Genomic DNA, 26754 nt, shown 5'->3' with positions numbered 1-26754 from the left:
GTGCTGGGCTTTGGAATTAGGACTGGCTGCATTACTTCTTCCTTGTTTACAATTTTCCTTCAGCTTTCCAATCTGTTTCCTCACTGCAAACTGCACATTTTGAAGATTAAGCAATATAATATATAATATTTAGTGTAGAGGCCGGGCACGGTGGCTCACGCCTGTAATCCCTTTGGGAGGCCGAGACCGGCGGATCACGAGGTCAGGAGATCGAGACCATCCTAACACGGTGAAATCCCGTCTCTACTAAAAATACAAAAAATTAGCTGAGCGTTGTGGCGGGCGCCTGTAGTCCCAGCTACTCGGGAGGCTAAGGCAGGAGAATGGCCTGAACCCGGGAGGCAGAGCTTGCAGTGAGCTGAGATCATGCCACTACACTCCAGGTTGGGCAACAGAGAGAGACTCCGTTTCAAAAAAAAATTTAGTGTAGAACCTGGTAAATAGAATTCAATAAACGGAAACAAAAATGAAATCACAACTTCAGTTCTCTCAGTTCTAAAATGGGCACAGTCCTGTGGTAGGGTTATTCTGAGGACTAAGAGACAACTAAGAGTTAAAGGGTCATACAAATATGTGTGATTTATATTTCTTATGATTATATGATGGGGGAGAAAGGTACAGAAAAAAACCTTTAGTAAAACACGCAGCATATAAAAACTTTATAATGTTTATGTTTAAATGTGGACATTGACTATGCCTATGACAAGGACTTAGAGGCTGGCATTTGATCCGGTGAGGACAACGTGTTTTGCAAATATAAAAGTATGGTTATTATTCAAGTAATCAAGAAACGCCTTTGTTGTATAGGGGTTTTGGGCTGCCCAGGGGGTGGAAGAGGGCTGGGAATGCCTCCTTTCTCCCAGGCGTTTGACCCTAGCTGCCGGTCTATAGGAATCAGCGGGGAGTCGGGGCGCAGGGCGGCCGGAGGGTTTGGAGATGAAAGATAGGAGGATGCCGTCTGTATTCTGGTACTGGGGCAGGGACTCTGGCTCGGGCGCAGCTGGGAGCGGCGGCAGGAACTGTCGGTACAAAGACCTGGCCCAGGAGGAAGAAAAGTTCCGAGTGGCTAAGTGGTGACAACAGACGCTGAGGCTAAGTGGGAGCTCCGCGGGCCCGCGGCGCTCTGCGTTCCCGGGCAAGGGCCTTGGGATGGAGGGTGGGGGACTGAGTGTCACCGAGTCAGTCCAGTGCGGTGACTGATCCTCTTGTGACAGATGCGGGAGGGTGGGCTGGGCATGAGAACCACCGGCGATGGAGGTGTGGCTTGCGGGAGATGCTGGTGAAGGAGGAGGAGGAGGGGCGAGAGGAGTCCGTCGCTCTCCTAGGTTAATTACCACTCACTCCGCCCTCGGGACTAATGGATTCGTCGGAGGCGCAGACCTGCTGGGCAGCCAGAGGGTGGCTCCTGGGTAAGTTTCAAAACCAGCGTTTCTGGAAGACCTGCTGCATACCATGTCCTATACTAGGCAGTTTATATTCGTGGTATCTCATAGAATACCTTCAATAACCTTGGGAGATATTATGGCCCCCATTTTATGGAGGAGGAAACTGAGGCTTACTGAATCAAAGGATTTCCATGTAATGGGTATAATCAGGCAAATCATAGGTGAATTGTAAGTAGTTTAAAAAAAAAAAAAAGAAAATAACTCAATTTAGCTACTCATCGGAAATACAGGCCGGGCATGGTGGCTCACGCCTGTAATCCCAGCACTTTAGGAGGCCAAGGCGGGCGGATCAAGAGGTCAAGAGATCGAGACCATCCTGGCCAACATGGTGAAACCCCGTCTCTACTAAAAATACAAAAATTGGCTGGGCATGGTGGCTCGCACCTGTAGTCCCAGCTACTCGGGAGGCTGAGGCAGGAGAATCGCTTGAACCCAGGAGGAAGAGGTTGCAGTGAGCCGAGATCATTTGCCACTGCACTCCAGCTTGGGCTACAGAGCAAGACTCCGTTAAAAAAAAAAAAAAAAAAAGTAAAGAAAGAAATACAAACGAAACCAACAGTGGATCCCATTTTTCTGCTATCACACGGAAAACGTTAAAAAGATTTATGTGTGTAAGCAAAAGTGTGATGAAAGAATTCTCTCATAGGCTGTTGTTAGAAATGTATCTTTATGACTTTTTTTTTTGTCAGTATCTATCTAAATTCAAAAGATAATTTGTCTTGAAAATTCCACTTTGGGAATCTATTCTTTAAAAGTAATCACACAGGTAAATGTTAATCTTAGTGGGAAAGGCAAGTAAAAGAGTTAAGGGTTTTTTAAATGTGATTGACCCACTATTACAGGGTTGCTGGAAAATACTAGCCTGGAGGTCCAATCAGCTCTATCCAATTCCAGTAATCATGACCCTCAGGCAGCTTCGCCATAATCACTGCACTCTGGCATCACCAGGACCCACAGGCCCCTTTTCCAAGTGTAAGGGCTGTTTACCTGCAGTAGTGCACATTTCTTGCAAGGCCTCTTTCAAGTTGTTTTTCTTCCTTTATTTATTTATTTATTTATTTATTTATTTTTTGAGACGCTCAGGCTGGAGTGTGGTGTCACAATCTCAGCTCACTGCAACCTCTGCCTCCTGCATTTAAGCAATTCTCCTGCCTCAGCCTCCTGAGTAGCTGAGATTACAGGCATGTGCCACAACGCCCAGCTGATTTTGGAGTTTTTTGTTTGTTATTTTTTTTCTGTTTTTTGCTTTGAGATGGAGTTTCACTCTTGTCACCCAGGCTGGAGTCCAATGGTGCGATCTCAGCTCACTGCAACCTCCACCTCCTGGGTTCAAGTGATTCTCTTGACTCAGCCTCCCAAGTACCTGGGACTACAGGCGTGCACCACCACACCTGTCTAATTTTCATATTTTTAATAGACGGGGTTTTGCCACATTGGCCAGGCTGGAGTCGAACTCCTGGCCTCAAGTGATCCTCCTGCCTCAGCCTCCCAAAGTGCTGGGATTACAGACGTGAGCCACTGCACCCGGCCTCTTTCTTTTCTTCAGAGAGGAAGTCATATTACGTTGCCCAGGCTGGAGTGCAGTGACTATTCACAAGTGTGATCATAGTGCACTGCAACCTCCAACTCCTGGCCTCAAGAGATCTTCCTATCTCAGCTTCCCCAGTAACTGGGACTATAGGTGTGCACCACCCATCCACTACTTCCAAGATTTAAAGAATCCAAAGTTTTAAGAACCTATATTTTGAACACTCATAGGTGAGTCTAAGACATTGCTTCTTGATCTTGATAGCACAATAGAATAATAATGTGACCTTAAAAAAAAGGAAAAGCAGCCAATACACAGGCAGCATTCCAGCCCTGCAAATCACAACCTGTGGGTGTGGAGCCCAAGCCTCAGGATTTTTTTAAGCCTCCCGATGATTCCAAAGTGCAGTCAAAGCTGAGAACCACATGCCTCCCCTTTCATAGTGGCTACAGGACCAGGAGCACCAGCAGAAATGCAGTGTCTCGGGTTCTACTCCAGACCTGCTGGACCAGAATTCATGCTTTAACAAGAAGCCAAAGTAATTCACACAAACATTAATATTTGAGATAGACTGTGGTGAGGTTTTAGATTTATTTCAACCCTTCTCCTGTACTGGCCCCACCCTGACTGCTTCAGGGACAGGCTGGCACTAAGATAAAGTGCACCTGGGCCATGGTTCATTCTACTGATATCTCCCAAGCAACTCCTAAGAGGAAGGGACTATTCTAGAAGGGACCTGCAACTATTCCCCCAGATCCCTAAGCTCTGGATGGACAAATGCAGGTTGAGTAGGAACTAGCTTCGAAGCTATATAAATGTTGACAGAACTCTAGGTTTGTTGGAGACTTAAAGTAAATCAACAATGTGAGACATCTAGCAAAACTTCAGACACAAACAGGTTGCATTCATTGGTCCCTACCACCTCTCACAGGACCTCAGAACTGGTCTGCCCACCTCCGGTCTCGAGCCAACTCATGCTGTCATGACAGAATATTTTACAACATAAATCTGGCCGTGCTATTTCTTCCCTGCTTAACATCCTCTGAAAGTCCCTGGACATCCTCAGTTTCAAAGTCAAACTCATGAGCTTGGCATACCAGGCCCTCCACCAACTGATCCAGTTGATCCTTAATTCTTGAGAACCCACATGTGCCTGTTCTGCTTTTCAGGAGTCACAAATGAACTCCTGGCCTTTTCTCAAGCTGCCATGCTCCCTAGCTTGTCTGTCTGTTCCCCCCTTACCTCCTCTACCCACCTGGAAACTGTTCCTATCAAGTTTCTCCTCCAGGATCACAATCTTGGTGAATATCCTCCTGATTGGCCCTCATCCCAGTGAAGGGATGAACAAGACATAATTAGGAAGAGGCCTGTCACCTGACTTTGGGGGTTTTGTTTGTTTGTTTTTTTGAGACACAGTCTCACTCTTTTGCCCAGGATGGAGTGCAGTGACATGATTATGACTCACTGCAGCCTCAACCTCCTGGTCTTAAGTAATCCTCCCACCTCAGCCTCCCAAGTAGCTGGGACTACAGGCACGCATCACCACACCCAGCTAATTTGTTATTGTTGTTGTTGTTATTTTGTAGAGATGAGGTCTCACTCTGCTGCCCAGGCTGGAGTGAAGTGGCACAATCATGACTCACTGTAGCTGTGACCTCCTGGTCTCAAGCAATCCACCTCAGCCCTCGAGTAGCTAGGACTGCAGGCATGCACCACCACACCTGGATAATTTTTGTATTTTTTTGTAGAGACAGGGTTTCACCATGTTGTCCAGGCTGGTCTCGAATTCCTGGGCTCAAGCTGTCCTCCCACCTGGCCTCCCAAAGGTGAGATTACAGTCATGAGCCACTGTGCCCGGCCCTGACTTTTGATTTGAAGGCCTGTCCAGTGAGAGCAGTTTGACTCTGTTCTCAAGGCACAGCTTTTAAGAGCCAAGCCCCACCTGAGCTTGGACACACCGGGATACAGTTTTAAGTGTTTAACAGAAACCCAAATTACCAGTGACATAAACCAAGGGTTCTCAACCATGGCTGGGGAGCATTTTAAATATCCAATGCCGGCCAGGAGCCACCAGTGGCTCATGCCTGTAATCCCAGCACTTTGGGAGGCCGAGGTGGGTGTATCACCTGAGGTCAGCAATTCAAGACTAGCCTGGCCAACTTGATGAAACCCCATCTCTACTAAAAATACAAAAAATTAGCCGGGCATGGTGGCAGGTGCCTGTAATGCCAGCTATTGGGAAGCTGAGGCAGGAAAATTGCTTGAACCTAGGAGGCGGAGGTTGCAGTGAGCTGAGATTGTGCCACTGCACTCTAGCCTGGGCAACAGAGCGAGATTCTGTCTCAGAAAATTATCCAATGCCAGGCTATACCTTAGGCCAATTACATCAGAAATTTAGGAGAAGTGGCAAGCATCAGTTTTTGTTTTTGTTTTTGTTTTTTTGAGATAGAGTCTTACTCTGTTGCCCAGGCTGGAGTGCAGTGGCGTGATCTCGGCTACTGCAAGCTCCGCCTCCCAGGTTCACACCATTCTCCTGCCTCAGTCTCCCTAGTAGTTGGGACTACAGGCACCCGCCACCACACTCGGCTAATTTTTTTTTTTTTTTTTTTTTTTTTTTTGGATTTTTAGTAGAGACGGGGTTTCGCCATGTTAGACAGGATGGTCTCGATCTCCTGACCTTGTGATCAGCCCGCCTCGGCCTCCCAAAGTGCTGGGATTACAGGCATGAGCCACTGCACCCGGCAGTATATATATATATTTTAAAGCTCCACAGTGATCCTAATGTTCAGGTAAGCTTGAGAAACATTGGCTCAAACAATTGGAGGTTTATTTTATTCCATGGGACACTCCTGACCTGACGAGACTACTGTGTACCACCCAAAAAGCCAGCCTTCTTCTCACTGCCATTTCACCATCCCTAGGGCAGAACCCTTATCCACGAGGTCCAACTAGGCTCATAACTTGTCCAAGCACCAGGAGGCAGGAGGGGAAGGGCATGGCCTGGGAAGAGGCATACACCATTTTTGCTTATGGCCCATTGGCTGGGATCTAGTCACACGGCTGTGTTTTATGCAAGGGAAGGTGGGAAATGTAGTCTTTATTCCAAGTGGCCATTGCTCAGCTAAAATCTTAGGGGTCTGTTAATACAGAAGAGATGATGGCTAAGGGGAGAATCTAGCAGAGCTCAACCTAAGGAATAATATCCTCAAGAACAGAATGATCATGTACTGGGATAAGATGTGGCAGTGTGCTCCCTGCCACCTGGAGAAGTCATCACGCCAGGAGAGAACCACAGCTCGAAGGCAGTCAGATATTCACTCAGTCCACAACTCAATTCTTCTTTCTCAGTCACCACAGCCAATATACTGGACTTCTTCCTGTTCCATGAGCACACCCAGAACTCTTCATCAGATGGCCTTGTGCTTGCCACCAAAGAGCTTCTGCCCAGAGTTTCTCCTGTCATTTGGATCTCAGAGAAGTACCCTTTTTTTTTTTCTTTTTCTTTCTTGTTTTTTTCCTGAGGCAGAATCTTGTTGTGTGGCCCAAGCTGGAGTATAGTGCTTGGCTCACTGCAACCTCTGCCTCCTGGGTTCAAGCGATTCTCCTGCTTCAGCCTCCCTAGTAGTTGAGATTACAGGTGCCCATCACCACACCTGGCTAGTTTTTGCATTTTTAGTAGAGATGTGGTTTCACCATGTTGGCCAGGCTGGTCTCAAACTCCTGACCTCAAGTGATCCGTCCGCCTCAGTCTCCCAAAGTGCTGGGGTTACAGGGGTGAGCCACTGCACCCGGCTTGCATTTTTTTTTTTCATAGCGCTTATAATCTCTCTCTCTCTCTCTCTCTTTTCAGAGACGGGGTCTTGCTTTATTTCTCAGGCAAGAATGCAGTAGTGCAATCTTGGCGCACTGAAGCCTCAACCTCCAGGGCTCAAGGGATCCTCCTGCCTCAGCCTCCCAAGTAGCTGGGATTACAGGCACACGCCACTAAATATGGCTTTTTATTTTCTGTAGAGATGGAGGTCTCACTATGTTGCCAAGGCTGGTCTTGGACTCCTGGGCTCAAGCAATCCTCCCGCCTTGCCTCACAAAGCACTGAGATTATAGATGTGAGCCACTGCATGCAGCAGTCCTTGTAATCTTGAGATAGACTACTAGGGTTCAAATCCTGGCTCCACCATTCACTAGTCATCTGACCTTTCTGTGTCTCAGTTTTCTCATCTATAAAATGGGGATGATAATAGTGCCTATCTTTACCTGTAAAGTTAAAGTTAAAACGGTAAATGTTATGTGTGTATTTTATGGAGCATTTTCAAATTTTACTGCGCGTTTTAAGAACACTTGGTTGTCTCTTTCAGGTTTTCACCCCCAGGCTCCTTGCGGGTCACCAATAATAATCTTGTTGCTATTACTACATCCAGTGCTAAGTCCTCAGTCCTGGCCCAGCAACAGCATCTGACGCTGCTCATCCGCAGATTGCTCCCTCCTCCCTCTCATCTTTCTTCACGTGATCTCCAGAACACCAGACCCCTGTGGTTTTTGTCCCACCTCAAAGCTCCCGCCATCTGCCTGACCTTTCAACTTTGACCTGCCCTAGACCTCAGTCCTCAGACCACTTCCACTCCTTGGCAAGGGACTGAGTCTCCTGATTTTCAATGCCATCCATATGCTGTTAATTCCTGAGGATCTATCTCCAGGCCCTGACCTCTCTCCTGGACTCCGCCCTGTGTAGCCAGCTGCCTCCTCAAATCCTAGAGGCATTTCAAAGTTAGTATTTCCAAAACCAAACTGATCTTCCCCAAACCCATTTGGACTATCGTCTTCTCCATCTCGATGAAAAGCAGGTTACCTTTCCAGTTTGCACAAGTCAAAAAATGGAGTCATCATCAATGTCTCTTTCTCTCATGTACTCCACAGCCAATCTGTCAAGAAATCTCAGGCTTGCCTTCACACACAATCAAAATCCAACCATTTCTCCACCTTCTCCACCTCCACAGTGATTGCTGTGGTCCACGCCACCCCTACCTCTCACCTGGGTTATCCCGCTTCTCCCTTTGTCCCCTCTGTCTTTTCTCAATCCAGTGGTCAAAGTGGTTCTTCTAAAACAGAAACCAGGCCGGACGTGGTGGCTCACACCTGTAATCTCAGCACTTTGGGAGGCCAAGGCAAGTGGATCACTTGAGGTCAGGAGTTCAAGACCAGCCTTGCCAATATGGTGAAACCCCATCTCTAATAAAATTACAAAAATTAGCTGGCCGTGGTGGCATGCACCTGTAATCCCAGCTACTCGGGAGGCTGAGACAGGAGAACTGCTTGAACCCAGGTGGCAGAGGTTGCAGCGAGCTGAGATCCCACCACCCCACTCCAGCCTGGGTAAAAGAGCAAGACTCTGTCTCAAAAATTAAAAAAATAAATAAATAAATAAATAAACAGAAACCAGGTTATGTGACCCTTTGTTCAGTACTTTGCAGTGGCTCCTGTCTCACTTGAAATAAGAGTCACAGCCTTTGTAAGGGCTTACCTGCACCTAGACAGTCCCGAGAAACCTTATAACCACCCTGATACTGCCTCCCAGGCGCCTCCTCAGGGTCTGCCCTTCCTGTTCCTTCAGTCCCAGTCCTCCCTGTGTGAAGGGCTCCCCTTCTCCAAGGTATTGCTCAAATGCCACTTTCTCTGAGGAACCTGTTGAGCCTCTGCCTGGTGTCATAACTCTGACATCCTCCTTGCCTGCTTTGTCTTTCTCCACTCCACTTACAACCTCCAACATGCCACGTTTCCCTCATTTTATTTATTGTCATTTTCCCCAACTAGAATGGAATCTCCTTGTCTTATCATTATTTTTCATTTTTGCTATATTCCCGGTACTTAGAATTGTGCCTGGTACACAGGTGTTAAATACGTATGTGCTAAATGAGAGGAAAATGATTGAATTAAAAGTCATTTTTCTCCAGCATTGTGGGTCTGTTTCTTCATAGTATAAAGAACTCAGATGTATCATTGATTTTGCAAACATTGTCCTACTTTGTTCTTTGCCTTTTAATTTTTTTTTTTTTTTTTTTGGCAGGGTCTCACTCTGTCACTCAGGCTGGAGTGCTGTGGCATGATCTCGGTTCACTGCAGCCTCCGCCTCCTGGGTTCAAGTGATTCTCCCACCTCAGTCTCCCAAGTAGCTAGGACTCAGGAGCACACCACCATGCCTGACTAATTTTTGTATTTTTGGTTAGAGATGGGGTTTCACCAGGCTGAGCCCAGGCTGGTATTGAACTCCTGGACTCAAGGGATCTGTTGGCCTCAGCCTCCCAAAGTGTTAGGATTACAAGCATGAGCACTGCACCCAGCCTGCCTTTTTATTTTATGGGTTTTTTTCCATGCAGGAAGTTTGATTATTACGTTGGCAATGTATTAATTTAATTTTTTAATTTGTAGTTTCCAGATTTTATGTCATACTGAGAGAAACTTTCCTTTATGTGTGTTTGTGTCTCTCTGTGTGTGTATTTATACATATTTGTTGTGGTAAAGTACACACATAAAATTTACCATTTTAACTATTTTTTAAGTGTAGAGATCTATGACATTAAGTACATTCACACTGTAGTGCAATCATCATCACCATTTATCTCCAGAACTTTTCAACCTCCCAAACTGAAACTCTGTACCACTGAATAATAACTCCCCATTTCTTTCTTCCCCAACCCCTCACAACCACCATTCTTCCTCCTGCGTCTTTGAGTCTGACTAGGCATCTTATACAAATGGAATATACATTTTTTAATGTTTAGAAATTAACGGACATGTTCTGGAATGTTGCAAAGCCAAAACATTCTTTTTAATTTTTTTAAAATAGAGACAGGGTCTTGCTTTGTTATCCAGGCTGCTCTTGAACTCCTCAGCTTAAGTGATTGTCACACATCAGCCTCCCGAAGTGCTGGGATTATAGGCATGCGCCACCACTCCGGGCCCCCAAACATTCTTGAGCTACACTATGGTTCAGATATGGTTTATCTGCACCCAATCTCATTGAAATGTGATCCCCAGTGTGGCAGTGTTAAGGGGTGGGGGGAAGTGTTCGGGTCATGGGGGCAGGTCCCTCATGAATGGCTTGGCGCAGTTCTTGAGGAAGTGAGTGAGTTCTTGCTCTCAAGGGACTGGGAATGAATCAGTTCCCAGGAGAGTAGGTTGTTACAAAGCCAGGACACTCTTCATGTTTTCGTTTCTTTGCTTGAGTCCACTTACCCTTTGACTTTCTCTGCCATATTATGACACAGCATGAAAGCCTTCTTCAGAAGCCAGAGCCATGCCCTTGAACTTCCCAGCCTGCAGAACCATGAGCTAAATACACCTCTTTCTTATATAAATTACCCAGTCTCAGGTGTTCTTTTATAGCAACACAAAATGGACTAGTAAAAGATATTTCTTTTTTTTTTTTTTTTTTTTTTTTGAGATGCAGTTTTACTCTTGTTGCCCAGGCTAGAGTGCAATGGCTTGATCTTGGCTTACTGCAACCTCCGCCTCCTAGGTTCAAGCAATTCTCCTGCCTCAGCCTCCCAAGTAGCCCGCCACCACGCCCAACTAATTTTTTTGTATTTTTAGTAGAGATGGGGTTTCACCATGTTGGCCAGGCTGGTCTCAAACTCCTGACCTCAGATGATCCTCCCACCTCAGCCTCTCAATGTGCTAAGATTACAGGTGTGAGTCACCATGCCCCAGCTGTAAAAGATATTTCAATCTGTGCATGCTCTGATCCACCTTACCCTAGCTCCCAAGTTATAGTTTATCTCTAGTAAAGACTTGCCACTGTCTGTCCAAGACTTCTAGGGGCTGTGCATCCTCTTCTGCTATTTCTCAGCGTGTGATTCACATGGCACCAGTGACTCAGTCGCCAGTGAACCATATAAAACAACAGCTTACTGGAGTTCACACCAGATCTAATGACTCTCCATCCAGACCTGGCAGAACTGAAGAATCAGCATTTGACCCAGGCACTCCATTGCCATCCCCTGCTAGGAACTCTCAGAGTCAAAGATCAACCATGAGTGGCTACTTGATCTGGAAGAGGGCACACTGTCGTAGAAGCCTGGGGCCTAAACCCTCACCCCTTGGTTGCTGGTGCTTTCTGTGAAATGAGTATAAGAATTCCTGTGTCACAGAGAAATGAAGTTGGAAGACCATACCCTCTGTGGCCATGTTTTGCAAGCTCTGAAATACATACAACATAAAAAAGCTGTTAGCATTACCTTCAAGCCCCCAGTCCTGTCTCTGCAGCCTCTGCCATAGGGTCCAGGCCAAAAAAAGACAAAAGCATCCATAGAGTTGACATCATGGTGGTGGGGGGCACACAGAATCTACAAGCAAGGGTGGGAAAATAGGTGTCAATCAATTCTCTTTTATATTAATAATTGAAAGAAACACTGTATTAGCCCTTTAAAAATGTTAAGTGCATTCATGTACTTTCTTTTTTGTATCTTGTGAGATGGGTGTAATTATCCTCCTTCTATGCATGAGAAAATGAAAGGTCAAAATGAGATTTTTATGGGAGGAGGAAGCCAAACCCAGCTCTGCCAATGGCAGCTCAGCTACCACCCATGTGACATTTGGCCAAGTCACCTGAGGCTTTGGTTTTCTTTGCTACAACGTAAGCCTGATGGCTGTATTCACTCAATGGTGAAGGTAGGTATTGGGTAAGATAAGGTATGTGCTCAGCCCAACGTTGGGGCTGGCACATTGCATGACTTTGTGAGTCTAGTTCCAGGATATCTGCTCCTGATTCTCTGCTCTCAGCCTCATATTGAGGAACGTCAGGGGACCCTAAAAAATACAAGAGGAATGAAGACAGATGGGGATGGCTGCTGGAATCTGGCCATGTTCTGCCCAGAAACAAACTAGGTGAAGAGTAAAGAGTTTTATTCTGAGACTATTAAAATGTCTGTTGACCACAGCAGTCTCCCCCTGGATCTAGTCACTAAACACAGCTATTGGACCAGGGCAGAGCTGGGACTAGGAAGACACAGGGGTTGATCGAGATACTACCCAAACCCAATTTGGAGTTCCTATTGTCCTGCTTTTCCCCAAAGGCAACTTCAGTTGGAGAGAGTAAAAGTCAGTGGGCAAAGTTGTGAGTCAACCTCAGGAATGTCTCTCCGGGTCACTTTACCTGATATTTCCAGGTACTGAGAGCTTCCTTGCTCCCTGCCTGGAGCCTGAAGCTGCTGGGGGCAGTTGCAGAAGATGCCTAGAGCCCTTCTCCCTCTTTCCTGTGTAGGCCCTTGGAAAACCGTTTCTCTCTCTCACGCTCGTTCCTTCCTTCGATATTTGTTGGGCACCTGCTATATGCCAGGTTTCAAGAGCAAGAAAGAAAATAAAATGCTCCAAAAGACGTTTAAAAAAGAAATTATTCTAAAGATAATACACATTAAAATTAAGCATGGCTGGGCGTGGTGGCTAACACCTGTAATCCAGCACTTTCGGAGGCTGAGGTGGGCGAATCACTTGAGATCAGGAGTTTGAGACCAGCCTGGCCAACATGGCAGAACCCCATCTCTACTAAAAATACAAAAATTAACTGGGCGTGGTGGCACATGCCTGTGTTAGAAACAAGCGCTCGGTCCCGCAGAGAAGAACCAGCACTCAGGCAAATAGTTTTCTCAGCAAGGCAATTACTTCTACAGAAGGGTGCTGCCTGTGTCAGCCACGATCACAAGAGCACCCCAACAAAGGAGAGAAGAGGTTTTTATCCCTAAGGAAGTTCCTGTTTCTGTGGCCTTTCCCCATTGGCTGGAGTTGGGCCTCACAATCTAAGCTGACCCGATTGGCTAAGACTTAAAATTCTCCAAATAGGGTAAACATGCCATTTGCTAAAAGAGGAGTAGAGAGGAGAGACTGTTACTAACTAGGCAGGAGGGAAGGCATGCCTAGGCATCCCTGGACACATATGGGCACAGCAAGGGGGTTGGTTACAGAACGGAAGGAAGTTTGAAACTCTTTCCAAATAAGGTAGTGAGATGAGGACTTTGAAAGCCAAAGTGGAGAAAGGGGAAAGCAGGGAGAAGGGCTAGCTTATAACCTTACAACTTATAAACAGGAACTTAAGTTTTGAAGAGGAACTTAGTTGTGCTAACACCTGTAATCCTAGCTACTCTGGAGGCTGAGGCACAAGAATCGCTTGGACCTGGGAGGTGGAGGTTGCAGTGAGCCGAGATCACGCCTGGCGACGGAGCGATACTCTGTCTCAAAAGAAGTTTTTTAATAAAATAAAATATAGCTCACAATGATTGAGCAGTCAGTTTGCCAGGGTAGGCACTAGGTGTTCGCTCACAGACTCCTCACAGCCCCCTCTGAAAGATGTAGGAACAAAGGGGCTTAAGAACACACAGAGAGAGCAAACTGTTAGGGACAAGGGGTTGTCGAGACAGGATTCTTCAGAGGAGGCTGTGTCAGCTGTCAGCTAGGGGAAACCAGGAGAAAGGGTTGTTTACAAAAAGTAACAGCAAGTGGAAGGCAGGAGGTGGGAGAGGGATGAGTATGTGTGTAGGGCAGGCAGAGATGGGGTTGGAGGGAGGGGTCGCTGCCTCCTAGGAAGGGCCTTAGCTGTGGGACCGCCCACGTGGTGGTTATATAGAGAGATGACGAATATGTAATCGGACCTGTATTTTATGATTCCTCTAGAGTTAAAATGGGGAGCACTGCAGGGGGCGTTCCCGGGTGCCATAGAGGAGGCCTGCTGCAGTGGGATCTAAATGGAAGGCTAAATTAGAAGATTTCTGAGGCAGAATCTTAGACTTTAGCAGCTATTTCTCAGAGCCGTTTCCTCAGCCTCCTGTGGGAAGGTGCGGCAAGCGCCTCACAAGCACCATGTTGGGGTCTCAACTCATGCTTCTGTCCTGTGCCTGATCCCTTCCTGGGCTCCCCTACCGCTGTCCTCTCCTGCTCCAGGGGACCCAGGTCATGGCTCACCTTCTTGCTCTGTCCACCTAGGGGAGAGACAGTGATGGTCTCTCCAGAAATAGACATTTCCAAGGAGATTTCTGAACATCTCAGATTAAGAATTACTGAAGGATATCTCTGAATCCAGCTGACCTTCTTGGTCCAGGTAGTTGTTCACAACGATGGCTATTAATCAACGAAACGTGGACATTAGGGAGCAAGACAACTGTTTTATTAAAGTTTTAGGATAGGTCAGGCATGATGGCTCACGCCTGTAATCCCATCACTTTGGGAGGCCGAGGTGGGTGGATCATCTGAGGTCAGGAGTTCAACACCAGCCTGGCCAACATGGTGAAACCCCGTCTTTATTAAAAATACAAAAAATTAGCATGTGCCTGTAATCCCTACTTGGGAGGCTGAGGCAGGAGAATCTCTTGAGCGTGGAAGGTGGAGGTTGCAGTGAGCTGAGATCATGCCATTGCACTCCAGCCTGGGTGACAGGAAAACTCTGTTTCAAAAAATAAATAAATACAGTTTTAGAATAAAACTTTTATTTAGAATAAAGTGACATGCAAGTTTTCAAAAATGACTAAAACTTTAGGGTTGGAATCAAATCTGGGATTTAAATTCTGGCTTTGTTACATGTGGACTTGAACCAGGTACTTAACCTCCCTCAACCTCTGTTTCTTCATCTGAATATGAGGATGAAATAATATGTGTAGTGTGTGCAGCAAATATATATTGTTACTAATGTTTTCACCTCAGCTAAAGCATTTTGTAGAAATTCCATGTGTTAAAACCATCAGCTGATCCACATGACCTGTCACTGAAAAAAAATTATTTATTAACAAGCATTGAGAGGTAGTAAGCTTTCTTTTGTAGATACTGTCTTTTCTAGACATCTTAGAAGGCATGTTATGGATAAAACAGATTCACTAAAGATTGTAACAAGATAGGGAGAAAGGAACGTACTGACCAGGAAGCATTTTACAACTGATGAAGAGATAAAGGGCCTTTGAAAAGTTATTCCACCTCACCAGGGATCAAAGAGACTGTACTCTTATCAAACTAATAGTCAGTCTTCTTCCTTTCTTTTCTTTCTCTTTCATTCTTTCTTTCTTGAGAATAACAGGGATGATAAGGACACTGTGAATTAAGTACTCTCATAAATGGCTAGTAGTATTCTAAAGAGATACATCTTTCTTTTCCCTTCCCTTCCCTTCCCTCCCCTCCCCTCCATTTTATTGTGGATAATTTCAAACATACCCAAAAGCAGAGAGAGTAGAATCATGAACTTCCAAGCACCTGTCATCCAACAACAATTTTTATTTTGTCACTGATATTGTTTGACCTATTTCCTACCCCCATCAACGCTGTTTGTTTTGCTAGAGCTTTTTAAAAATAAATTTCAGACATCAACTCTTCAGATATTTCAAAAGAAAATGATCTCTAATAGACAATAAATGCTTAAACATAACCAAAGTGCCTTCATAACACCTAACAAAATTAGTAACCATTTCTTAATATTAAAAATACATCTGATTAGAAAGTAGTACTTGGTTCGTGCATTTCGACCCAGTAACTTTGCTCCTCCTTTTCTTTTTAACTTTTCTTTCTTTCTTTCTCTTTCTTTCTTTCTTTCTTTCTTTCTTTCTTTCTTTCTTTCTTTCTTTCTTTCTTTCTTTCTTTCTCCTTCCTTCCTTCCTTCCTTCCTTCCTTCCTTCCTTCCTTCCTTCCTTCTCTCTCTCTCTCTCTCTTCTTTCTTTCTTTCTTTCTTTCTTTCTCCTTCCTTCCTTCCTTCCTTCCTTCCTTCCTTCCTTCCTTCCTTCCTTCCTTCTCCTTCTCTCTCTCTCTCTCTCTCTCTCTCTCTCTTCTTTCTTTCTTTCTTTCTTTCTTTCTTTCTTTCTTCTTTCTTTCTTTCTTTCTTTCTGAGACAGAGTCTCTCTCTGTCGCCCAGGCTGGAATGCAATGGTGCAATCTCGGCTCACTGCAACCTCCACCTCCTGGGTTCAAGCGATTTTCCCTGCCTCAGACCCCTACTAGGTGGGATTACAGGCGCCCGCCACCACGTTTGGCTAATTTTTGTATTTTTAGTAGACACAGGGTTTCCCCATGTTGGCCAGGCTGGTCTTGAACTCCTGACCTCAGATGATTCAGCCACCTATGCCTCCCAAAGTGCTGGGATTACAGGCATGAGCCACTGCACCTGGCCTGCTACTCCTTTTCAACCTAATTACAGAAAAAAGGTTTATATTGTAAAAAACGTCACCTTATCCCTTATTTGTAAGAGAAAATGTATAATGGAAAAAATCTTGAATAGCTAACAACAGTAAATTATGGTATGTTCATGCAATGATGTTTATAAAGTTTTAAGGTTGAGTGGGAATATTGATAGGTAATGCAATTAAAATCAAACAGGATTTAAAATTACAGTATTCAATATGATCCAGCACTCCTACTACTGAGTATTTATTCAAAGTAAATCAGTATATCAAAGAGGCATCTGCACTCCCATATTTACTGCAGCACCATTCACAATAGCCAAAATATCAATCAACCTAAGCATCCATCAACAGACGAATGGTTAAAAAAATGTGGTATATATTCGAATGGAAAACTATTCAGCCACAAAAAGGAATAAAATCCTGACATGGATGAACCTGGAGGACATTATGGTAAGCAAAATAAGCCAGGCACAGAAAGACAAATATTACATGTTCTCACTCATATATGAAATCTTTTTATGCTTTATTTTTATTTTATTTTTTTGAGACGGAGTCTTGCTGTGTTGTGCAGGCTGGAGTGCAATGGATCAATCTCAGCTTACCACAACCTCCACCTCCCGGGTTCAAGCAATTCTCCTCCCTCAACCTCCCCAGTAGCTGGGATTACAGGCATGCACCACCACGCCTGGTTAATTTTTTTGTATTTTTAGTAGAGACGGAGTTTCTCCATGTTGGTCAGGCTGGTCTTGAACTCCCAACCTCAGGGGATCCACCGCCTCGCCCTCCCAAAGTGCTGGGACTACAGGTGTGAGCCACCACCACGCCTGGCCATATATGAAGTCTTTTAAAAAGTTGATCTCACAGAAATAGAAAGTAGAATAGTGGTTACTAGAGGCTGGGAAGGGTAGGAGGGGAAGGAAAATAGGGAGAGGTTGGTTAAAGGATACAAAATTATAGCTAGATAAGAGAAAAAAGCTTTACTATTCTACAGCATGATAGAGTGACTACAGCCAACAACAATTTATCATATACATTCAAATTGCTAGAAGAGAGGATTTTGAATGTTCCAAAGATAAAGAAATGATAAATGTTTGAGGTTATGAATATACTGGTTACTCTGTATATTAGTCAGGGTTCTCTAGAGGGACAGAACTGATAAGAACTGATATCCTATATCCATATATATATCTTATATATATAAGATATATATATGGGAGCTTATTATTAACTCACACAATCACAAGGTCCCACAACAGGCCATCTGAGGAGCAAGGAAGCCAGTCCAAGTCCCAAAACTGAAAAATTTGGAGTCCACGTTCAAGGGCAGGAAGCATCCAGCATGGGAGAAGGAAATAGGCTGGGAGGCTAGGCCAATCTAGTCTTTCCACGTTTTTCTACCTGCTTTATATTCTAGCCAAGCTGGCAGCTGATTAGATGGTGCCCACCCAGATTAAGGGTGGGTCTGCCTTTTCCAGCCCACTGATTCAAATGTTAGTCTCCTTTTGGCAATACCCTCACAGACACACCCAGGATCAATACTTTGTATCCTTCAATCCAATCAAGTTGACACTCAGTATTAATCATCACACTCTGATTAGACCACTACACATTGCATACATCAAAACATCACCAAGTACCCTAGAAATATGTACAATTATTATGTGGTAATTTTTAAAATAATTTTTTAAAAAGAAAGAAATCAACCAGGGGATGATACAAGAGATAGAAAGTAGGCATGAAAAAATACCTTAATAAAATGTATTATTGCCCAAAAACAGAAAAACAAAAATAATTACAGAATTCAGTGTGAATTTTGTAAATATGTGTACAAAAGATCTCACTGACTATCTCAGGCACTGCTCAGGGTTCACTTATAAGATAGGAGCATTATTAATGCCTCTTACAGATGAGAGAATTGACATTCAGAGAGATTTTCTAGAACATCTCTCAGCTAGTAAATAGTAAATTAAGGCATGGGTGAAGCCTCAGTTTTGTCTGACTCCAAAATCAAGATTTTGGCTGGATGTGCTGGCTCACACCTGTAATCCCAGCATTTTGGGAGGCCAAGGCGGATGGATCACCTGAGGTCAGGAGTTTGAGACCAGCCTGGCTAACATAGTGAAATCCCATCTCTATTAAAAATACAAAAATTAGCTGGGCTTGGTGGCATGCACCTGTAATCCCAGCTACTTGGGAGACTGAGGCAGGAGAATCACTTGAACCCGGGAGGTGGAGGTTGCAGTGAGCTGAGATGGTGCCATCACACCCCAGGCTGGATAACAAGAGTGAAATCCTATCTCAAAAAAACAAAAACTAAAATAAAACAAAAAGTCAAGATTTTAACCTTTATCCTGCCACCCTGGCATCAAAATATTAACAGTAGTTATCACTGAGTAGTGGGATTTTACAGGTGGTCTCCTTTTCTTCTTTCAAACTTTTCTTCACTTTGCAATATTTTCTACTGAAGGGATTATTAATTTTACGCTAGAAAAAATATTATCACATTACATATCTAAAATTCCATAATTTTAGAGCTTATTTAGATGGTGCCCACCATCTAAATAACTTGTAGGATTCTGTCTTACAGAAATAAAAACATCAATAGGTAAGGATATATGTTCATGAGTAGTTATCACAGCACTATGTGTACAGGAAAAACTGGAAAAGCATGACTATCCACTAATAATGAAATTGTAATACATCAACATCCATCAATTCAATGGAATATTAGGTAGTCATTAAAAATAATTAAATCTATAAGTGGGGGGGGAAATCAGCCTGCAGAGTATTGTGTCCAGCCTGGCTACTCCAGAGTGCCCTACAGTCCTGCAGCATTGGCATCATGCATGTTCTCACTCATCTGTGGAGTTTTTTAAAAAGTTGATCTCATAGAGGTAGGAAATAGAATAGTGGGAGCTTGTTGGAAATGCAGAATGTACACCCCAGAACTACAGAACCAAAATTGCATTTTAATAAGATTCCCTAGGGGAAACACTGGTGTACAGTATGATCCCAAAGCAAAAGATTTCTCATGCGTTGTGCAAAGCTGGATAGTCACAACCAAAATCTATCCGCTCCTTCTAAACTAATAAACCCCTCATTTTTAGCTGGGAACATGGCCATCCAAAATAAAGATTATACTTCCCGGCCTTCCTCAGGGTTTGGTATGGCTGTATAATTAAGCTCTGACCCAGGGGACAAGACAGTAAGTGAAGAATATCATTTCTGCATTGTGCTGCTAAAGGAAAAGTATCTGTATCCCCCTGGTTATTCTTCTTTCTGCTAACTGAAAAATGTCAACAACTGAATCAACCACTGTATCAGTCAGCCTGTGCTGCCATAACAAAATACCACAGACTGGGCAACTAAAACAACAGAAATTTATTTTCTCACAGTTCTGGAGGCTGGAAAGTCTAAGTTCAAGGTCCAGCAGGATTTGGTCTCTGGTGGGAGCTCTCTTCCTGACTTGGACACAGCTGCCTTCAGAGCATCCTCCCATGACCATTCCTCAGTGCATGCACATGGATGGACAGATCTCTTTCTCTTCCTCTTCTAATAAGGACACCTATTAGAAGAGGTGTCCTGCTGGATTAGGCCCTACTCTTATGCCCTCAATTAACATTAATTGTCTCCTAAAAAGCTTTATTTCTGAATATAATCACGTTGGGGTTTAGAATTTCAACATATGCATTTGTGGGATACATAATTTAGGTCATAGCATCCACCTTGGACCTAGAGATGAAGCCACAACAAACATGTTCTACCCTCCTAACTGTCTACCTCTGAACTATTAGGCAAGAGAGAAATAAACTAGCATGTTGGTCAAGTTACTGTGTTTTGGTTCTCTTTGTTATAGCCGCTTAACCTATTTCCTCACTGACTCATATGTATGTATGTTTACATGCATTCCACTGAGCAAGAAGAAAAGTATGAAACAATGCCCTTTAAACTGTTGCTGTTGATTGCTACAAGGCAGGAGTGATGGATAAACTAAAATAAGAATATTGAGGGGAAAAGTTAGCCAACAGCACCTCAGGTTTTGGAATCACAGCCAATAAATATCTAGATGACTGTGGGAAACACACTTTTCCCAACTTTATAAATAAATGCTTAAAACAGTAAGAATCTTTACAACAGGACTCTTCCCTGCTCCCTCCACCCGCCCGAGACCAACTCTCACTCTGTTGCCCAGGCTGGAGTGCAGTGGTGCAATCTCAGCTCACTGCAACCTCTGCCTTCTGGGTTCAAGTGATTCTTGTGCCTTGGCCTCCCGAGTAGCTGGGACTACAGGTGTAAGCCACCACACCTGGCTAATTTTTGTATTACCATGTTGGCCAGGCTGGTCTTGAACTCCTGACCTCAGGTGATCCACCTGCCTTGGCTTCCCAAAGTCTGGGATTATAGGCATGAGCCACAGCACCCGGCCAGGATTCTTACTTATAATGAAACATGACACAAATTTCAGTTCTAAATACACACTGATTTCCCCTCCCTCCCTCTTTTCCTCTCTCCGCAATGGGCATGCTGTAGCCCAGGGCAGCCCAGGGAGAGAGGTAGAATGAACATGATCCCAGGGTCCCATTGCAGTTGGAACATCTTTCCAGTTTTATTTTCAGTTCTCCTCTCTGCACTCCAAGGTCATAGGATTTCCACATGCCCTTGGAAGAGTCTTTGGAAGGTATTTTCATCCTTCCTACTGGTAAAATGGCATCAAGGGTCCCCACCGGTTCAGGATAGGGACCTTGACTATATGGTGATGAAGACAGGGACACCTTGGCAGTAGCAGGTAGCCTTTGGCTATCTCTGCAGCAGGCTGGTGCTTGGGATCCAGGAGGCACGGAAAGTCAGCACTCCGGAGGACCTGGTTGGGGTCACCCTGGGCCAGGTGCAGATCGTGGGAAGCTGGATATGTGAAATGGCAGGTACTGGTGAATTTGCGCTCGTCCTCCCATGTGGCCCCATGTTCCTGTGATGGGAAGAAGCCAGGAAGTCCCAGGTCTTTGGCAGTCATGTGGGGTCTTTTGAAAGCAGGGTACCCATCCGTTAGCTTGGGGTTGGGGTTAGGGATGGGCCTATAAAACTCTTTGTCCCGGAGTTGAGCATCGAGCTTTGCCTGCTGTGGAAACAAATCACACATGAATGGAGGGGTGAGAGACGAGAGATGATGTAGCTTTTCTTGGAAGCATCCAAGACAGAGCATACCCTTCTTTATTTTTTTAAAACTTTAAATTAGTCCTTGAATGGTAACATATACAGCATATACATATATGGTAACATATACAGTAACATATACATAACGGTTCCCATGTCCAGAGACAACCACTGCTATCAGTGTTTTTTGTATCTCTCTAGAAATATTTGATGTGCATATAAACATGTATGTGTATATCTTCTTCCCTTGGTTTGTACAGAAATGATGAATATTATATTCCATTCCATACTTTGCTTCCATTAAATAACATCTCAGAAATTGATCCATCTTTGTTTGTTTAGATCTTCTTTTCTCAGTGGGGAAACCTCAAGACAAGAAAAGATTTTTAAGTAATCTTGAAAAGAGAAAATGATAAAGGAAAAAACTGATAAATCTAACTATATTAAAAATCAGAATTCACACTCCCTGAAATATTTAGTGCAAAGACAAACCACAAACTGGAGAAGAGTTTATCCACATATATAACTGACAAATGAAAAATGCTTAGGGCCAGATGTGGTGGCTCACACCTGTAATCCCAGCAATTTGGGAGGCCGAGGTGAGTGGATCACTTGAGGACAGGAGTTCGAGACCAGCCTGGCTAACATGGTGAAACCTCATCTCTACTAAAAATACAAAAATTAGCTGGGTGTGGTGGTGCACGCCTGTAATCCCAGCTACTCGGGAGGCTGAGGCAGGAGAATCGCTTGAACCCAGGAGGCGGAGGTTGCAGTGAGCCGAGATTGCACCACTGTACTCCAGCCTGGGCAACAGAGCCAGACTCCTCAAAAAAAAAAAAAAAAAAAAAAAAGGAAAAATGCTTAGAATATTTTTTAGAACTCCTACAAATTAATAAGAAAAAGACAAGCAACCCAGTAGAAAAATGAGCAAAAGACATGAACAGACATTTTATAAAATAACAAATCTCCATCAACAAATGAAAAGGTGTCCAACCTCATTAATAGTCAGTGAAATGAAAATTATGACCACAGGAAAATATGATTTTGCACCCACCAAACTGGCAAAACTTAAAATGTCTGCCAATACCAAGCAATGGCAAGATTGCAGAGCAAAAGAAGTAACTGTCTCCTGCTGGCTAGAATGTAAAAGGCACCTGTAATTACCTAATACTCCATGACAAACAATTCTACTCCTGGAATGGATAAACACTTGAACATTAGGATGTGTCTTATCTCATCTTCAATGCAGCATTTGGGAGTGGGAAGAGTAGGAACAAAGCACCCAAATGTCCACCAATAAGAAGAGACAGAGACAGAAGAGACAAATACAGTACACTGTGGCATATTCACGCAATGTAATACTATGCAGCAGAAAATGAATAATACGCCATAATGTTTAGCAAAAAGTGACAATTGTGGAAGGGTACAAATCCAATACGTAATAAAGTTCAAAAAGGCAAAACCAAACAATTTGTTTGAAGGGATATATACATATAAGGTAAAATGAGTTTTTAGAAAAACACACAAGGGAACGATTTTTTGAGGGGGGAATAGAGTTTTGCTCTGGTTCCCGGGTTCAAGCGATTCTCTTGTCTCAGTCTTCCAGAGAGCTGAGAATATAAGCGTGCACCAACACGTCAGGCTAATTTTTGTAATTTTTGTAGAGACGGGATTTCGCCACATCGGCCAGGCTGGTCTCAAACTGCTGGCCTCAAACTCCTGGTCTCAAACCCCTGGCCTCAACTCCTGCCTGCCTTGGCCTCCCAAAATGCTGGGATTACAGGTGTGAGCCACTGCAATTGGCCTACAAGGGAATGATTAACCACTTCTGGAGATGGGAGGAGGGGTAAGTTTGTGGGCTACCCAAGAGGCTACAAGGTACTGCTACTGTTAATGTGCCATGTTTTAAACTGTCTGTAATGGTTATATCGGTGTTTATCAGTGTAATTTAAACTGTAAATGTGTATTATTTACAATCTTTTGTATGCATGACATATTTGATGTACATTTGAAAACATACACACATGGCCGGCCACGGTGGCTCACGCCTGTAATCCCAGCACTTTGGGAGGCCAATGCAGGTGGATCACGAGGTCAGGAGTTCAAGATCAGCCTGGCCAAAATAGTGAAATCCCATTTCTACTAAAAATACAAAAATTAGCCAACGTGGTGGCAGGCACCTGTAATCCCAGCGACTCGGGGGTTTGAGGCAGGAGAATTGCTTGAACCCGTACAGGCGGCAGAGCTTGTAGTGAGCCGAGATTGCACCACTACACTCCAGCCTGGGTGATAGAGTGAGACTCCGTCTCAAAAAAAAAAAAAAAAAAAAAAAAAAAAAAAAAAAAAAACAACATATGCATACATGCACATGCACATAAAAGATCTCTAAGTCACATCTCCTGGCATTGGATACTGTTCTAACAAGTGCCCAAATGTCCACATTTGTAATACAAATGAAGCAATAGAGAGGTTTTCAGTGGACAGTTGATTGAATGACAGGACTTGCGTGCCTTCCTACCTCTTGCGGCGTGACCCTGGAGTATTTGTGCTTCCCGTAGGGTTGATAGTCCACCATGTGGGAGCTTTGGTATATGTCTAAATCCACAGGGTCCTAAAGCACAAGGAGAATATAAAACAAGAGATTCCCCCTTGTCACTCCTCCACTTAAAGCCATTCAATGGCTTCTTGCTGTTTGTAGGACAAAGGCTGACTTTGGGCCTGACATTCAGAGCCCAGATGATCTGGCTGTGACCCACTTTTACCATCCCACCACCTTCCTGCCCTCTCTACTCTAGCCTCACTTCCTCCCACTCGCATGGGCCTGGCATGTGCTTTTTCCTGTCTCCTGATGGAAATGCAAGTTGCCCTCCTCACAGACTAGCGAACTCCTATCTATCCTCCAAGACCCAGACTAAATGTCACTTCCCCAAAACATCTCTCCCACCCTTTTATTCTCCACTTCCCAAGAGTTAAACCCTTTCCTTGTTCCTCACAATCGTCCACAACAGCACTTACAGGGTGTACTGCGATGGATTTAATAAAGTACACTAGATTAGGTTTAGTGTACTTAGACATCTCTGCAGTCCCAAAGCCCAGCACAGGGCCTGGCACACTGTGGGTGCCTAATAAGCGCATGCTGAGTAAATAACTGAACCCTCAGAAAATTATAAAGAAGAGAACTCAGTTCTCTTCTTCTTGTACAAAAAACCAAAAAAAACAAAAAAACAAAAAAAAAAACCCAAAACTCTCATTCCAGAAAGATGAGAAGGAGGAGCCTCAAAGAGCCTGGCCCTTCCAGGGGCTTGCTGAGGCTACCCAACTCGGAGACCATCACTCACCTGTCCCGGGTATTTCACACCTGCCATGGCAAAAGACCTAGACACAGACAAGTTGTTTAGCCCTGCTCTGCCACAGACAAGGAAAGCAGCCACTATCTTCAAGCTGTGCCAACCCAGCATGGCTGCCCCAGCTTTCTTAGCCACTCCTCCCCATCTTCCCTGGGCTCCCACCCTGCATGTCACTCCATCATCAAGGGGTTGGTGGTGATACCAGGGTCCCTGGGACAAAAGGGCTGGAGCAGGACTCAGGAAGAATGAGGGTTGTGTAGAAGATCACATTTACTGATCAGGTTTACTGTTTGAGAGGTATATCTGATCCTAGGGCAAGTGAAGTGCTGGTAAATGTTTAACAACCATGTTTTCAGGGAAAATAGGCCCTGGGTTTATAGCATCTGCTAATTTCTGTGGTGTAAATGCTCCTATCATGGCTCATTTCAGGCTATCAACATAAAATCATTGGCACTGAGTTGCACAGATATGCACAGGATGGGCTCTTGTGAGCCAGTATGAACTGGCTCCAGCTCACATGTTCCTCTGAACCAGGCCTCAGCACTCCCCCTGGATGGAGGAAGGCCCAGGCCTAGGACTCAGAGCCACCTTTATTCAGAGCGGAGTATCCAAGGTGAAGAAAGTTGCAAGACTCTGCATTCCCAGTTGAACAACAATAGTTTGTAGGCCTAACTCCGACCCCTCCCTTCCAGCCCTAAAGTCCTAGCAGGGTCCTCGCTGCACAGACTCCTTGTGTGCATGGCCCCCTAGATCCTTGAGGGGTACTCCACTGCATTCCCAGGGAACCCTCCCCTAAGCCCCACTCCCTTCAGCAGACAGTGGCCCAGCAGGGTGGTGCCCAGACCTCAACAAACCCCTGCGTTCCCTTCCTTTTGCTCACAGACAGCTTCTCTCCTAGGGCTGGGGACCAGCTGCCATGCAAACAGAGCTGACCCTTTCTTCTGCCAGGGCAAGACGACACTCCTGCACTCCCACCTCCAGGTGCCCTTGCCACATGGAGAGTCCTGTTGCTGTGTCCCACTGCCACGCCTGTCTTTGAGTTGAGCCCTGACCTATGATGACGGTCCCTGTCATTGTGAGGTGGGTGGGTGGGTGGCTGCTCAGGCTGCCTGCAGGTCAGTTCCCCTGTCCCTGGCTCACTAGAGCCAACATGAATCCTGGCAGCATTGGAAGGTCTTGGGGACCAGTGCTTTCTGACACTCTACAGAATCTTTCTATTCCTAGGAGAGGAAGGTAAATAGAGCCCACGTGGTTTATAACACCAGACTGTGTGTGACTAAATCCACTTTGCACCATAGACTGCCACCCAGGCCTCGGTTGCCTGACAGGCTGGCTCAAAATTGTCAAAATGTCATACTTTTTGACATTCATAGTGTGTGGCTACAATAAAAAAAATATACAGAAACAAGCTTTGGTGTGTGGAGAAATGGAGAAATTAAAACCATATGATTTAGCAAGACCACTTCTAGTTATAAACAAAAAAGAATTGAAAGCAAGGGCTCAAATGGATACCTGTACCCCAATGTTCACAACAGCATGATTCACAATAGTCAAAAGGTAGAAACAACTTAAATGTCCTTCAGAGATGAATAGATTTGTTATATATATACAATGGAATATTATTCAGCCTTATAAGGGAGGCCGGGCGCAGGGGCTCATGCCTGTAATCCCAGCAACTTGGGAGGCCGAGGCAGGTGGGTTGCCTGAGGTCAAGAGTTCCAGACCAGCCTGACTAACATGGAGAAACCCTGTCTCTGCTAAAAATACAAAAATTAGCCGGGCGTGGTGGTGCATGCCTGTAGTCCCAGCTACTCAGGAGGCTGAGGCAGAAGAATTGCTTCAACTCGGGAGGCAGAGGTTGCCGTGAGCCGAGATCACACCACTGCACTCCAGCCTGGGTGACAGAGCGAGACTCTGTCTCGAAACAAAATTTAAGAAAAAAAAAAAAAAGAGAGAAGGCAATTCTGACACATGCTACAGCATGGATAAATCTTGAGGACATTATGCTAAGTGAAATAAAGCAAAATAAGCCAGTCACAAAAAGACAAGTGCTGCATGATTCCGCTTCTGTGAGGTACCTAGAGAAGTACAATTCATAGAGATAGAAAGTAGAATGATAGTTGCCAGAGACTGAGGGGCGG

At 44.6% G+C, this 26754-nt stretch overlaps 1 protein-coding gene and 1 long non-coding RNA gene across 2 annotated transcripts in view; both read right to left on the bottom strand.

The window, feature by feature from the left end:
* The window catches only part of LOC104674178, a 37864-nt gene extending 25207 nt beyond the window's left edge, over positions 1-12657 (bottom strand). The window contains exons 1-2 of the long non-coding RNA XR_749608.2: positions 12122-12657; positions 11205-11312 (exon numbers count right to left, since the gene is read on the bottom strand). This is a non-coding gene — a long non-coding RNA (uncharacterized LOC104674178). The remainder of the gene's footprint in view (positions 1-11204; positions 11313-12121) is intronic.
* Positions 12658-20700: 8043 nt separating this feature from the next.
* Positions 20701-25627, bottom strand: TEX37 (testis expressed 37). The gene is made up of 4 exons (XM_010378439.2): positions 25494-25627; positions 24605-24641; positions 23785-23877; positions 20701-21231 (listed from the first exon to the last, which is right to left on the bottom strand). The coding sequence occupies exons 2-4, from the start codon at positions 24629-24631 to the stop codon at positions 20809-20811; spliced, it is 543 nt and encodes a 180-aa protein (XP_010376741.1). The 5' UTR covers positions 24632-24641; positions 25494-25627; the 3' UTR covers positions 20701-20808.
* Between the last annotated feature and the right edge of the window lie 1127 nt (positions 25628-26754).

Source organism: Rhinopithecus roxellana, chromosome 17, assembly GCF_007565055.1.
Source record: "Rhinopithecus roxellana isolate Shanxi Qingling chromosome 17, ASM756505v1, whole genome shotgun sequence".
In the NCBI taxonomy this organism is placed as follows: Eukaryota; Metazoa; Chordata; class Mammalia; order Primates; family Cercopithecidae; genus Rhinopithecus; species Rhinopithecus roxellana.
The sequence above is the reverse complement of the archived record's forward strand: the minus strand, read 5'-3'. Positions and strand labels throughout refer to the sequence as shown.

What these genes read in the sequence shown, in the direction of transcription:
- TEX37 (XM_010378439.2), bottom strand. Translation starts at nt 24,631, where the DNA reads ATGGCAGGTGTGAAATACCCGGGACAG. An exon ending in GTGTGAAATACCCGGGACAG is followed by an intron (nt 23,878 to 24,604) that starts GTGAGTGATGGT and finishes CTTGTGCTTTAG; the next exon opens with GACCCTGTGGATTTAGACAT. An exon ending in CCAGGGTCACGCCGCAAGAG is followed by an intron (nt 21,232 to 23,784) that starts GTAGGAAGGCAC and finishes TTGTTTCCACAG; the next exon opens with CAGGCAAAGCTCGATGCTCA.